Below are 15,523 nucleotides of genomic sequence, written 5' to 3'. Positions count from 1 at the left end.
TCACCAGTATATATATCATCCTTAAGGTTACCACTACTCCTGGTCATCATGTATATATATCATCCTTAAGATGACCACTATCCTGGGTCATCTGTATATATATCAATCCTTAAGATTACACACTACTCCTGGTCATCTGTATATATATCATCCTTAGATTACCACTACTCATGGTCATCTGTATATATATATATCATCCTTAAGATTACCATTACACTCCTGGGTCATCGTGTATATAATATCATCCTTAAGATTACCACTACTCCTGGTCATCTGTATATATATCATCCTTAAGATTACCACTACCCTGGTCATCTGTATATATATCATCCTTAAGATTACCACTAATCCTGGTCATCTGTATATATATATCATCCTTAAGATTACCACTACTCCTGGTCATCTGTATATATATATCATCCTTAAGATTACCACTACTCCTGGTCATCTGTATATATATCATCCTTGTGGTTACCACTACTCCTGGTCATCTGTATATATATCATCCTTAAGATTACCACTACTCCTGGTCATCTGTATATATATATCATCCTTAAGATTACCACTACTCCTGGTCATCTGTATATATATCATCCTTAAGATTACCACTACTTCTGGTCATCTGTATAATATATATCATCCTTAAGATTACCACTACTCCTGGTCATCTGGTATATATATATATCATCCTTAAGATTACCCACTACTCCTGGTCATCTGTATATATATATCATCCTTTAAGATTACCACTAAGCTCCTGGTCATCTGTATATATATCATATCATCCTTAAGATCTACTTTATATCTACTCCTGGTCATCTGTATATATATCATCCTTAAGATTACCACTACTCCTGGTCATCTGTATATATATCATCCTTAAGATTACCACTACTCCTGGTCATCTGTATATATATCATCCTTAAGATTACCACTACTACCTGGTCATCTGTAATATATCATCCTTAAGATCTACCACTAATCCTAGTCATCATCGTCATATATATATCATATCTTAGGATTTACCAACTACTCCATGGTCATCTGTATTATATATCATCCTTAAGATTACCACTACAACCTGGTCATCTATGTATATATTATCATCCTTAAGGTTACCAACTACTATACTGGTCATCTGTATATATATCATCCTTAAGATTACCCACTACTCCTGGTCATCTGTATATATATCATCCTTTAAAGATTACCACATACTCTGGTCATCTGTATATATATAAATCATCCTTAAGGGTTACCACTACACCTGGTCATCTGTATATATATATTCATCCTTAAGATTACCACTACTACCTGGTCATCTGTATATATATCATCCTTAAAGATTACCACTACTACTGGTCATCTGGTATATATATCATCTAAGATTACACACTACTCCTTAAGATTACCACTACTCCTGGTCATCTGTATATATATCATCCTTAAGATTACCACTACTCCTGGTCATCTGTATATATATCATCCTTGTGGTTACCACTACTCCTGGTCATCTGTATATATATCATCCTTAAGATTACCACTACTCCTGGTCATCTGTATATATATATCATCCTTAAGATTACCACTACTCCTGGTCATCTGTATATATATATTAAGAGATACCATCCTTAATAATTATTACATCACTTTTGGATGACTCCTGGTCATCAAGTATTATATATCTTCATCCTTAAGGTTACCACTACTACTGGTCATTCTGTATATATATATCATCCTTAAGATTACCACTACTCCTGGTCATCTGTATATATATCATCCTTAAGATTACCACTACTCCTGGTCATGTCATCTGTAGATTGGTATATATATCATCCTTAAGATTACCACTACTCCTGTATTAGTCACTGTCATATATATATCATCCTTAAGATTACCACTACTCCTAGTCATCTGTATATATATATCATCCTTAAGTATTACCACTACTCCTGGTCATCTGTATATATATATCATCCTTAAGATTACCACTACTCCTGGTCATCTGTATATATATATCATCCTTAAGATTACCACTACTCCTGGTCATCTGTATATATATCATCCTTAAGATTACCACTACTCCTGGTCATCTGTATATATATATCATCCTTAAGATTACCACTACTCCCTGGTCATCTGTATATATATCATCCTTAAGATTACCACTACTACTCTGGTCATCTGTATATATACTATATCATCCTTAAGATTACCACTACTCCTGGTCATCTGTATATATATCATCCTTAAGATTACCACTACTCCTGGTCATCTGTGTATATATATCATCCTTAAGATTACCACTACTCCTGGTCATCTGTATATATATCATCCTTAAGATTACCACTACTCCTGGTCATCTGTATATATATCATCCTTAAGATTACCACTACTCCTGGTCATCTGTATATATATATATCATCCTTAAGATTACCACTACTCTGGTCATCTGTATATATATATACATCCTTAAGATTACCACTACTCCTGGTCATCTGTATATATATATCATCCTTAAGATTACCACTACTCTGGTCATCTGTATATATATTCATCCTTAAGATTACCACTACTCCTGGTCATCTGTATATATATATCATCCTTAAGATTACCACTACTCCTGGTCATCTGTATATATATATATATATATCATCCTTAAGATTACCACTACTCCTGGTCATCTGTATATATATCATCCTTAAGATTACCACTACTCCTGGTCATCTGTATATATATATCATCCTTAAGATTACCACTACTCCTGGTCATCTGTATATATATATCATCCTTAGATTACCACTCCTTAAGATTACATCCTTACTACCACTACTCCTGGTCATCTGTATATATATCATCCTTAAGATTACCACTACTCCTGAATGTCCGAGTGAAACAGATGTGATCTTGCTAATCCTATCGATGGACAATAATATCAAAATGGAGGAATCTCCTGTTTTATTGAAAAGATCATAGCAATATTCATTTTGTGAATAACACAAACAAATTCACAGATATTTTCTGGTCTCAGATTTGTGCTAATATTGACAAGATATATGTTTTGAAGAGCTGGTTTCACATAAAATTTGTCTTCAGATTGTGACATCAATGTAATAATGATTCATAATTAAAATATGATATCATGCTCACAGGTGCAAAAATACCATAGCCAGATTTTGACTCAAAATTGAATGTTTCGTCTATATTTCTAATAATATTAGTGATGTGTTAAATATAATCTTAAACTTGTGGCTGTGTTGTAGGAATTTTATCAAACTCTTTTGATGATTTCAAATGCTACTCAACTAAAGGTTCATGGCATATCAAATTACTTAACTTGTTAAATAAATTTCATATCACTTAGCCACACATATATTAAGATCCTTTCTCTATCAATGTGTTTGATATTTTTTCCTGTTTTAGTATAATGAATGTCTTTGTGATGGTTGATTTCCAGGAAGATCAAGATGCCATGGAACTTGACCTTGACAAGGATGAACCAATACGACCTGAAGGTAATGAACTCGGTGGAGAGCAGCTCCTCACTGCAGAGTACCTGGCTCCCGGAGGCATGGCGGTAAAACCCAAAAAACGGGTAAGATATTTAACTCTCCAAAGTAAGGTAAGGTTATTTAACCTTCCAAATTAAGATAAGGGTCATTTAACCCTTCAAAGTAAGATAAGGGACATTTAACCCTTCAAATTAAGATAAGGGTCATTTAACCTTCCAAAGTAAGATAAGGGTCATTTAAAGGCCCACTACCTTTCCGGAGAAAAAAATAAAGGTTTCTTAAAAACATTAATATCATAAGAAAATACATATCAATGGCCTAAGATGAGGTAACAACACTAAACATATGCAAGATTTCCAGCGTAATATATGATAACTGTGGAGATTCATGTGCTGTCTTGCCGTCTGGCGCAGTGACAGTCAACTACCGCGCGGTATTTAGGTCAACGGTGGGAATCATAAGACGACCCGCGTTAAAAAAAACCCATACTTCTTACTTTAATTAAATTGTTCATAAGATGATGGTAAGCGTAGTATTAACGGTAAAATAATAACTTTTGCGACTCTACAAAAGTATCGATCTCGTTTTACATTCCCATTTTGAAAATTAAAAGCTGTTTCGGAAAGGTAGAGGGCCTTTAACCCTCCAAAGTAAGATAAGGGTCATTTAACCTTCCAAAGTAAGATAAGGGTCATTTAACCCTCCAAAGTAAGATAAAGTTTATTTAACCCTCCAAAGTAAGATAAGGGTCATTTAACCTTCCAAAGTAAGATAAAGGTCATTTAACCCTCCAAAGTAATAAGGGTTATTTAACCCTCTAAAGTAAGATAAGGGTCATTTAACCTTCCAAAGTAAGATAAAGGTCATTTAACCCTCCAAAGTAAGATAAGGGTCATTTAACCCTCCAAAGTAAGATAAGGGTCATTTAACCCTCCAAAGTAAGATAAAGTTTATTTAACCCTCCAAAGTAAGATAAGGGTCAGTTAACCTTCCAAAGTAAGATAAGGGTCATTTAACCTTCCAAAGTAAGATAAGGGTAAGAAGATAAGGGTTTTATTTAACCCTCCAAAGTAAGATAAAGGTCATTTAACCCTCCAAAGTAAGATAAAGGTCATTTAACCATCCAAAGTAAGATAAGGGTCGTTTAACCTTCCAAAGTAAGATAAGGGTCATTTAACCTTCCAAAGTAAGATAAGGGTCATTTAACCTTCCAAAGTAAGATAAGGGTCATTTAACCCTCCAAGGTAAGATAAAGGTCATTTAACCTTCCAAAGTAAGATAAGGGTCATTTAACCTTCCAAATTTAGATAAAGGTCATTTAACCCTCCAAAGTAAGATAAGGGTCATTTAACCCTCCAAAGTAAGATAAGGGTCATTTAACCCTCCAACGTAAGATAAGGGTCTTTAACCTTCCAAAGTAAGATAAAGGTCATTTAACCCTCCAAAGTAAGATAAAGGTCATTTAAACCTCCAAAGTAATAAGGGTCATTTAACCCTCCAAATTTAGATAAAGGTCAATTAACCCTCCAAAGTAAGATAAGGGTCATTTAACTCTCCAAAGTTAGATAAGGGTCATCCCTCCAAAGTAAGATAAAGGTCATTTAACCCTCCAAGGTTAGATAAGGGTCATTTTACCCTCCAAAGTAAGATAAGGGTCATTTAACCCTCCAAAGTAAGATAAAGGTCATTTAACCCTCCAAAGTAAGATAAGGGTCATTTAACCTTCCAAAGTAAGATAAGGGTCATTTAACCCTCCAAAGTAAGATAAGGGTCATTTAACCTTCCAAAGTAAGATAAGGGTCATTTAACCCTCCAAAGTAAGATAAAGGTCATTTAACCCTCCAAAGTAAGATAAGGGTCATTTAACCTTCCAAAGTAAGATAAGGGTCATTTAACCCTCCAAAGTAAGATAAGGGTCATTTAACCTTCCAAAGTAAGATAAGGGTCATTTAACCCTCCAAAGTAAGATAAGGGTCATTTAACCCTCCAAAGTAAGATAAGGGTCATTTAACCCTCCAAAGTAAGATAAGTGTTATTTTTACTTGTAAAATGTTGTAGTGAGAGTGGATAGGAGGAACACATGTAAAAGGAAGATTAACATATTAGTATATGGGAAAATAAATTGAGGGAAACAAGAAGGACTTTTTAAGTACTACTTCATAGGGTTAACTTAGCTGAGTCATTTCAGAGAATGAGGTAACAATTAACTAGGATAATTATAAAGAATATTTCTGATGAGCTCTGGATAAGAAGTAAATATCTCTTGGAAAAACTGTATTTTCTTGATTAACAAAGTCATTCTTTTCTCTATACCACATATACTGGTGTAGCATACGGATACAGTGATGGCTCAGCAGGTTCCACTCCAGCGACCTGTTACTCCTAGTCAACGACGGGCAGCTGACTCACAACACCCCTCTCAAGCAGGGTAAGTCACACACAAATGATATCTAATGGTAATTGTTATGCCTGTCATGCTATGAAATGCTATTCAACATTTGTCATGTCAGTCCTGTTTTATACTCTCCTGATTATATATAAAGATGTGTGTAAAAAAATCACACACATAAATTACAGTTAAATCTGTCTATAAAGATCACCTTAGGGACAGAGAAAGGTGGCCTTTATAGGCAGGTTGAATCGTGTTTAAATTGGACATAAGGGATGCTTATAAAGTGGCTTTATTATGCAAGTAGGCTTGGTGGCTAAGGAAGGGTTTACTGTATTCAATGTGTGGGGTTATTTTATCTTTGTTTTCAAAGGTGTTGAACGCTTGAAATACATTTCAGGAGCCGAGCAGCATCCAGTATGTCCCAGCGTCCAGCTGGCCTTGACCGTCCCCCAACACGGTCTGGTAGTCGTCCAAACACACAAGAGAGTCTGGCCCAGTCAGGCCTCCGTGTTCCATCCCGAGGTTTGTCTCGTGACGGTGGTGAGGGAGACCGTCCAACTAGTCAGGCGAGTCAGAAAAGTCTGCGTCCACAGAGCAAGGCCTCCCAGCTGTAAGTCTACAGAAATAAAGTATGTGAAGGCAGTGCTACACAATGGCATTTATAAGTGATAACGCTGGATTTTTGCAATACATTTTGACATGAGATTCTTAAAATGTAGGTTGTTACAGTTATGCGATAAAAAGCAGAAGCAAAAACTTCTTAGACATGTTTCATAAAATCTCATATGAAATGAAGACTCATTTAAGACCCTCTCTGTATTTATTTTATTGATTTTATCTATACTTCAGTTACTTGTGTGTTTCAGTGGGGGTAAGGAGTACAACCAGGCATTTGGTTCTCGTCCTAAAATACCACGAACCCCTGATGTCAGTAATGGAGTCCCCAAAGTCCCCCGTACCCCAGACAAACGTCCAACAAGTCGAGGATCTATCAGTAGCAGTGCTCCTCCACCTCCTCAGTTTTCCGAGTCAGGACCACGACCAAGCTCTGCAGGGAAATCAGGTATGTAACAATGTCAAACATCCGAAAGACTGTTCAGATGTCTTAGATATTACTTATGATGTAAAATGATAATGATATTAAGACTTAAAGTTACATCATACCATGAACCCTTTGATATCTTTATCAGTTTACATTCTCAGCATTCCAAATCTTTCCTGTCGATGATAATTAATTTCTTCAGAACAAGTTTTGTAATGGATTAATATCTAACAAATTCTTAGGAATTTAGTCTACTTGTCTGTAAGATCTGATTTAAAACCCAGTCTGTTTGATTCTAACTGTTTCGTTTAACAGGGACATGAAAATCTGGTAAGATATTCTTACAGAGTTTTCTCCCTTACTAAGTATTGTCTGGTAGAATTTTCATCCTAATTAAATGTTGTGCTGTCGAGTTATCTCCCTTATCAAGTGTTACAGAGTTTTTTCACCTTTAATACTAATAATGGTGTCTTTAAATTATTTACAATTATTAAATTTGTTTTGCATATTCATTTATCTAATTAAGAGTTGTATTAGTGGATGTATCACCCCTAAAGTTTTGTGTTATAAAGTTATCTCCCTTATAATTAGTGTCGTAGGCTTGGTTAATCACACAAAGTTATCTCCCTTATAATTAGTGTCATAGGCTTGGTTAATCACACAAAGTTATCTCCCTTATAATTAGTGTCGTAGGCTTGGTTAATCACATATAGTTATCTTCCTTATAATTAGTGTTATAGGTTTGGTTACTCACACAAAGTTATCTTCCTTATAATAAGTGTCATAGGCTTGGTTAATCACACAAAGTTATCTTCCTTATAATTAGTGTCTTAGGCTGGGTTAATCACACAAAGTTATCTCCCTTATAATTAAAGCTGGGTTAATCACACAAAGTTATCTCCCTTATAATTAAAGTCATCACACTTCCTTTATCAAATGTTTTGTAGTGACCCTCCGAATGGATTACAGAGTTATCTCCCATTGTCTAGTGATTTATCTCCCTTCACTCTTCTTTCACAAAATTATCTCCCTTATTGAGTGTTTTATCTTACTATCTTATAGATTTACTTTCACAGAGTTATCTTTCTTACTTATTGATGGCTTTTTTTCTTTAAAAAATCCTTATTGTTTCTACCCTCATTAAGGTTTTACAGTGTTGATTTAATGACTTCACAGATAATATGTTAAATGTCTGGGACAGATTTTATCATTAAATCAATTGAATCTGAAGTGAGTGTTATCTTAATGAGAGTCCATCAAAAATAATAAATTTGAATATATTCAGAGCATCACAATGCTTCTATTCCATTAGTGACATAAACCAAATATTTCATGTGTGATTTAGATATAACGACTGATTTATCTTAATTGACATCTGTGTGATATTATGGTTTTAACATTTTTGGTTAATAAATAATATAATTCATGTCAACAGTCACTAGTAATGTCTAGTCACACATTATGGTCACATTTTCTAATTGTTAATAGTTTTATAAAGGTAAATCCTTTAAATCACTTCTTGTCATAGAGTTCTACATGGATTGTAACCAAATTTGGTCTCAAATATCCTTGGGGGAAGGGGAACAGAGTTTGTATAAATTTTGGCTCTGACCCCCGGGGTTGGAGGGTCGTGGCCCAATGGGGAAAGTAGAGGTAAATTCTTTAAATTACTACTAGTCCTAGAGTTCTGTATGGATTGTAACTAAATTTATCCTTTGGGGAAGAGGAATAGATTTTGCCTAAATTTTGGCTCTGATTCCCGGGGGCAGGAGGGGTGGGGTCCAATAGGGGAAATAGAGGTAAATCCTTTAAATCGCTAATATTCATATAGTTCTGCTTGGATTGTAACCAAATTTGGCCCAGAAACATTCTTGGGGGAAGGGTAACAGAATTTGTATAAATTTTGTCTTTGACCCCCTGGAGCAGAAAGAGTGGGGCTAAATAGGGGAATTAGAGGTAAATATTCACATTCCTTCAAAAAAGAAACATTGAACCTGTATTCAAAACATTACTTGGCATCTCCTGGGTCAATGATAGCATAACTAAGCAATAATGATAACTTATCATAGATTAAAATGTCATTGACCGCAGGGGACAATGTGTTTGCTTGCAACACTTACTGTTGTTGCCATTTGCATCCCCACTGTGAGGCCATCTGGGTCCCCCCTTATTGCCTTGTATGTCCTGAATGTGAGGCTCCTGGGTCCCCCTTACTGCCTTGTATGTCCTGAATGTGAAAGCTCCTGGGTCCTCCTTACTGCCTTGTATGTCCTGAATGTGAAGCTCCTGGGTCCTCCTTACTGCCTTGTATGTCCTGAATGTGAAGCTCCTGGGTCCCCCTTACTGCCTTGTATGTCCTGAATGTGAAGCTCCTGGGTCCCCCTTACTGCCTTGTATGTCCTGAATGTGAAGCTCCTGGGTCCCCCTTACTGCCTTGTATGTCCTGAATGTGAAGCTCCTGGGTCCCCCTTACTGCCTTGTATGTCCTGAATGTGAAGCTCCTGGGTCCCCCTTACTGCCTTGTATGTCCTGAATGTGAAGCTCCTGGGTCCTCCTTACTGCCTTGTATGTCCTGAATGTGAAGCTCCTGGGTCCCCCTTACTGCCTTGTATGTCCTGAATGTGAAGCTCCTGGGTCCCCCTTACTGCCTTGTATGTCCTGAATGTGAAGCTCCTGTGCCCCCCTTACTGCCTTGTATGTCCTGAATGTGAAGCTCTTGTGTCCCCCTTACTGCCTTGTATGTCCTGAATGTGAAGCTCCTGGGTCCCCCTTACTGCCTTGTATGTCCTGAATGTGAAGCTCCTGGGTCCCCCTTACTGCCTTGTATGTCCTGAATGTGAAGCTCCTGGGTCCCCCTTACTGCCTTGTATGTCCTGAATGTGAACCAGTTACCTCCTGGGTCCCCCTTACTGCCTTGTATGTCCTGAATGTGAAGCTCCTGGGTCCCCCTTACTGCCTTGTATGTCCTGAATGTGAAGCTCCTGGGTCCCCCTTACTGCCTTGTATGTCCTGAATGTAAAGCTCCTGTGTCCCCCTTACTGCCTTGTATGTCCTGAATGTGAAGCTTCCTGGGTCCCCCTTACTGCCTTGTATGTCCTGAATGTGAAGCTCCTGGGTCCCCCTTACTGCCTTGTATGTCCTGAATGTGAAGCTCCTGGGTCCCCCTTACTGCCTTGTATGTCCTGAATGTGAAGCTCTTGTGTCCCCCTTACTGCCTTGTATGTCCTGAATTTGAAGCTCCTGGGTCCCCCTTACTGCCTTGTATGTCCTGAATGTGAAGCTCCTGGGTCCCCCTTACTGCCTTGTATGTCCTGAATGTGAAGCTCCTGGGTCCCCCTTACTGCCTTGTATGTCCTGAATGTAAAGCTCTTGTGTCCCTTACTGCCTTGTATGTCCTGAATTTGAAGCTCCTGGGTCCCCCTTACTGCCTTGTATGTCCTGAATGTGAAGCTCCTGGGTCCCCCTTACTGCCTTGTATGTCCTGAATGTAAAGCTCTTGTGTCCCCCTTACTGCCTTGTATGTCCTGAATTTTAAGCTCCTGTGTCCCCCTTACTGCCTTGTATGTCTTGAATGTGAGGCTCCTGGATCCTCCTTATTGCCTTGTATGTCTTCTGGGTCCTCCCTACTGTTTTGTATGTCCTGAATGTGAGGCTCCTGCGTCCTCCTTACTGCCTTGTATGTCCTGAATGTAAGGCTCCTGGGTCCCCCTTACTGCCTTGTATGTCCTGAATGTGAAGACCCTGGGTCCCCTTACTGCCTTGTATGTCCTGAATGTAAAGCTCCTGGGTCCCCCTTAGTGCCTTGTATGTCCTGAATGTAAAGCTCTTAGGTCCCCCTTACTGCCTTGTATTTCCTGAATTTGAAGCTCTTGTGTCCCCCTTACTGCCTTGTATGTCCTGAATGTGAGGCTCCTGGATCCTCCTTATTGCCTTTTATGTCCTGAATGTGAACCAGTTACCTCCTTGGTCCCCCTTACTGCCTTGTATGTCCTGAATGTAAAGCTCTTGTGTCCCCTTACTGCCTTGTATGTCCTGAATTTGAAGCTCCTGGGTCCCCCTTACTGCCTTGTATGTCCTGAATGTGAGGCTCCTGGGTCCCCCTTATTGCCTGGTATATCCTTACTATAAAGCTCCTGGGTCCTCCTTATTGCCTTGTATGTCCTGAATGTGAGGCTACCAGTTACTGTACAAGTCTGGGTCCCCTTACTGCCTTGTTGATGTCACTGAATGTTTAAAAGCTCTGGGTCCCCCTTACTGCCTTGTATGTCCTGAATTTGACTAATAAATCGAACTTTTTTTTGAAGCCTGAATTGATGCCAGTCCCCTTTATGCCACGAATTGTCTTTTACACTGAAGGGAAATCTTTGAAGATCCTTGTATCCAGTCAAACGAAGATGAGAGAGAGATACAAACTGAATGTGGGTCCCCCCTTATTGCCTGGTCATGATGAACCCTTACTGTCACACAGACAGAGATATTCAAATGAGGACCTATAGTCCTCCAATGTCCTGAATTGAGAGAGAAGATCATTCAAATGAGTATCTGTCAGACAAAAGTGAGGTTACAGACGGGAGATTCAAATGAGGAATCTTTATATCAACGTCCAGTTTATGATACAAGAGAGAGAGATTCCTTCTATTAGTCAGTCAACGTGACAGTCATATGTGACAGACAGAGAGATTCAAATGAGGATCTTTAGTCAGTCAAACGCGAGAGAGAGAGAAATCAACGTGACAGTCAATGTGACACAGAGAGATTTCAAATGAGGATTTAGTCAGTCAAACGTGACAGTCATATGTGACAGAGAGAGATTTTCAAATGAGGATCTTTAGTCAGTCAAAACGTGAGAGAGAGAGATTCAAATGAGGATCTTTAGTCAGTCAAACATGACAGTCATAAAGGGTTCCGTCAGAAACAAGAGAGAGATTCAAATGAGGATCTATAGTCAGTCTAACGTGAAAGTCATATGTTACTGACAGAGAGATTAAAATGAGGATCTTTAGTCAGTCAAACGTGACAGTAATATGCGACAGAGAGAGAGATTCAAATGAGAATCTTTAGTCAGTCAAACGTGAGAGAGAGAGATACAAATGAGGATCTTTAGTCAGTCTAAACGTGAAAGTTCATATGTGACTGAGAGAGATTCATAATGAGGACCTTTAGTCAGTCTAACGTGAAAGTCATATGTGACACACAGAGAGATTCAAATGAGGATCTTTAGTCAGTCAAACGTAAGAGAGAGATATTCAAATGAGGATCTTTAGTCAGTCAAACGTGACAGTTATATGTGACAGACAGAGAGATTCAAATGAGGATCTTTAGTCAGTCTAACGTGAGAGAGAGAGATACAAATGAGGATCTTTAGTCAGTCTAACGTGAAAGTCATATGTGACTGAGAGAGATTCATATGAGGACCTTTAGTCAGTCTAACGTGAAAGTCATATGTTACTGAGAGAGATTAAAATGAGGATCTTTAGTCAGTCAAACGTGACAGTAATATGCGACAGAGAGAGAGATTCAAATGAGGATCTTTAAGTCAGTCAAACGTGAGAGAGAGAGAGAGATACAAATGAGGATCTTTAGTCAGTCTAACGTGAAAGTCATATGTGACTGAGAGAGATTCATATGAGGACCTTTAGTCAGTCTAACGTGAAAGTCATATGTGACACAGAGAGAGATTCAAATGAGGATCTTTAGTCAGTCAAACGTAGTCAGTCAAACGTAAGAGAGAGATATTCAAATGAGGATCTTTAGTCAGTCAAACGTGACAGTTATATGTGACAGACAGAGAGATTCAAATGAGGATCTTTAGTCAGTCAAACGTGAGAGAGAGATATTCAAATGAGGATCTTTAGTCAGTCAAACGTGACAGTCATATGTGACACAGAGAGATATTCAAATGAGGATCTTTAGTCAAATGAGGATCTTTAGTCAGTCAAACGTGACAGTCATATGTGACAGACAGAGAGATTCAAATGAGGATATTTAGTCAGTCAAACGTGAGAGAGAGAAATTCAAATGAGGATCTTTAGTTAGTCAAACGTGACAGTTATATGTGACAGACAGAGAGATTCAAATGAGGATCTTTAGTCAGTCAAACATGACAGAAAGGGTTCAGTCAGGTCAAACAAGACAGAGATTCAAATGAGTATCTTTAGTCAGTCTAACGTGAAAGTCATATGTGACAGACACAAAGGAGGATCTTTAGTCAGTCAAACGTGAGAGAGAGATCCAAATGAGGATCTTTAGTCAGTCAAACGTGAGAGAGAGATTCAAATGAGGATCTTTAGTCAGGTTTAGGACTTGCTGGCTAAATATCAATTTGCACCAAATAGGTACCAAATAGGTCTGTGTTGAAATGTTTATTTTTTGTATTATCTGTTGCAAGCTCCAGGCGAGGATCAGCTAAGAGTAGTGTGTTGAAATGTTTATTTTTTGTATTATCTGTTGCAGGCTCCAGGCGAGGATCAGTTAAGAGTAGTGCCAGTCCCAGACCAGACCCGAGCACAACATCCTAGCTACATCAAAACATGTTAACATAATCATTATTAATGAGTTACTGGACTATATTACTTGATGCCATTAAAATTACATTCCTCTTGTTGTTACTTGTTCAATCTCTACATGATACATATAATGTATACATGTTGTTATTTTTGTACGATGCTTTTTTGCACAATAACAGGGACAGAGATCATGATACAGCTTTAAGGTTAGGCGTAGCCAATCACAAATTATATAACAAAATAGCATTCAAATTTGCTAAACCAATTAAGTCTAATATTGTTTGATGATCTCAAAGCTAGATCTTTGTTGGTTCTTTATACATGTACTTACTGTTATGGAAGGCAAATTGATCCAATTCAATTTGAGCAAAGATGAACATGTGAATGGCCTATTATTCACTATATAGATCTGTCATGTGTTGTACGGGAGTATAAAGTGAACCTATGCCTAATTATTGACTGTGTAGATGTGGTGATGAAATACTCTCCAATATATTACAGCAACTATTATTTATTTGAGTTTCAATAAAGGTTGTAAGATTAGGCCAAAAAAATATGTCTGTTGAGGGTTACCTCACCGACCCTATTTTTTTACCCCCGACCCCAATTTTTTTTCCCACTTTTCTACGAAAAATTTTTTAAAGTTGGGATTTCGATCTCAGACTCTGGTTCCAGCCATTATTTTAAAGGCCCACTACCTTTCCGAAACGGCTTTTTATTTTTAAAATGGGAATGTAAAACAAGATCGATAATTTTGTAGAGTCGCAAAAGTTATTGACTTACCGTTAATACTACATATATCATCACCTTCTGAACAATTTAATCAAAATTAATAAAATGTTAATTTTTATAACGCGGGTCGTCTTATGTTTCCCGCCGTCGTCCTAAATACCGCGCGGTAGTTGACTATCTCTGCGCCAGACGGCAAAACAGTGAAATGACTCTCCACTGTTTTCATATATTACGCGGTAAATCTTGCATATGTTTGGTGTTGCAACCTCTTCTTAGGCCATCGGTATATATTTTATATTGTTATTAATGTTTTTAAGAAATCATTATATTTTGCTCCGGAAAGGTAGTGGGCCTTTAAGAGTGAAAGACACTAAAAAAAAAAAAAAAAAAAAAATCCCGACCTACCGATCCTATTTTTCTGCCAATATAACCCTAAGCAGACATATGTTTTTTTACCTAAAATCAGACAAATTCGATATTATCAGTTTGTTACTATGTTATGAATACAATTTTGTGATTTTGGGAGCAAATGAATCTGATTTTTCTTTTGTTTATTTTATTATATTCTTTTAGTGCTAGCTGGTAATTTTATATAAACAATTGATTAGTGTATGTTAGTTAATATGAATCTTATTAACTTAATACAGATAATGTCCCATATATTACAGAAATTCACTCATGATTATTTCATTGATGGGAGATTTCTGTGTTTGCCAAGTTCCAATTTTACAGAAAGGCCACAAGTGGTTAAACATTGTGTTATGGCAGAGTTTGGTTTGATAATTTTAGTTTTCAAGATTTAAACATACTGGATAAAGGCTGTACATTTTTCTTGGAAATCTGTGGCTTTTCTCTGCCATCTCAACTTAATAAATACCAGGATGTAGAAACATACATAGAATATTTCCAATTTTATTGTTTAGTTTAAGTTGTATTGTAAATTATGATGGAATGATTGCTGTTTCTCTAGTCAAAGAAAGGGCTAACAAGGGTAGGTGACTTGTGTTTTAACAGCTATCATTTGTAAAAAATTTCTTCATTGATAAATGATTTTTTGGCATGGATTGATTACTGCAATGATATGGTTATATGAATTGTTGAATCTCAGATTTTCTTATCGCTAGATCTATCAGTTACCTCCCCTTGTTATGTAATGTTAGTGAAGTATATCGAGAATGAGAATGGCTTTGAGTAATTGTGCCTTACCCAGCCGTCCCATGTAGAACTAACTTTACATTCTGACAACATTCCTACTAGTAATAAATAAATTATTCTTTATTTGTGTCATTATTGTCTATACCATGTTTGATCATCCTAGATTCTCCAGCTAGGGTTCATT

At 37.3% G+C, this 15,523-nt stretch overlaps 1 protein-coding gene across 1 annotated transcript in view; it reads left to right on the top strand.

Moving 5' to 3' along the window:
- The window catches only part of LOC138314416 (lisH domain-containing protein ARMC9-like), a 48,397-nt gene extending 32,935 nt beyond the window's left edge, over positions 1–15,462 (top strand). The window contains 5 exon segments of the mRNA XM_069254738.1: positions 3,458–3,595; positions 5,843–5,940; positions 6,302–6,514; positions 6,771–6,967; positions 13,400–15,462. Coding sequence (XP_069110839.1) covers positions 3,458–3,595; positions 5,843–5,940; positions 6,302–6,514; positions 6,771–6,967; positions 13,400–13,464 — 711 coding nt within the window. The 3' untranslated portion in view covers positions 13,465–15,462.
- Positions 15,463–15,523: the final 61 nt, after the last annotated feature.

This window comes from Argopecten irradians, chromosome 1, assembly GCF_041381155.1.
Source record: "Argopecten irradians isolate NY chromosome 1, Ai_NY, whole genome shotgun sequence".
Lineage (NCBI taxonomy): Eukaryota > Metazoa > Mollusca > Bivalvia > Pectinida > Pectinidae > Argopecten > Argopecten irradians.
Note: the sequence above shows the minus strand (reverse complement) of the source record. Positions and strands in the feature narration are given on the sequence as shown.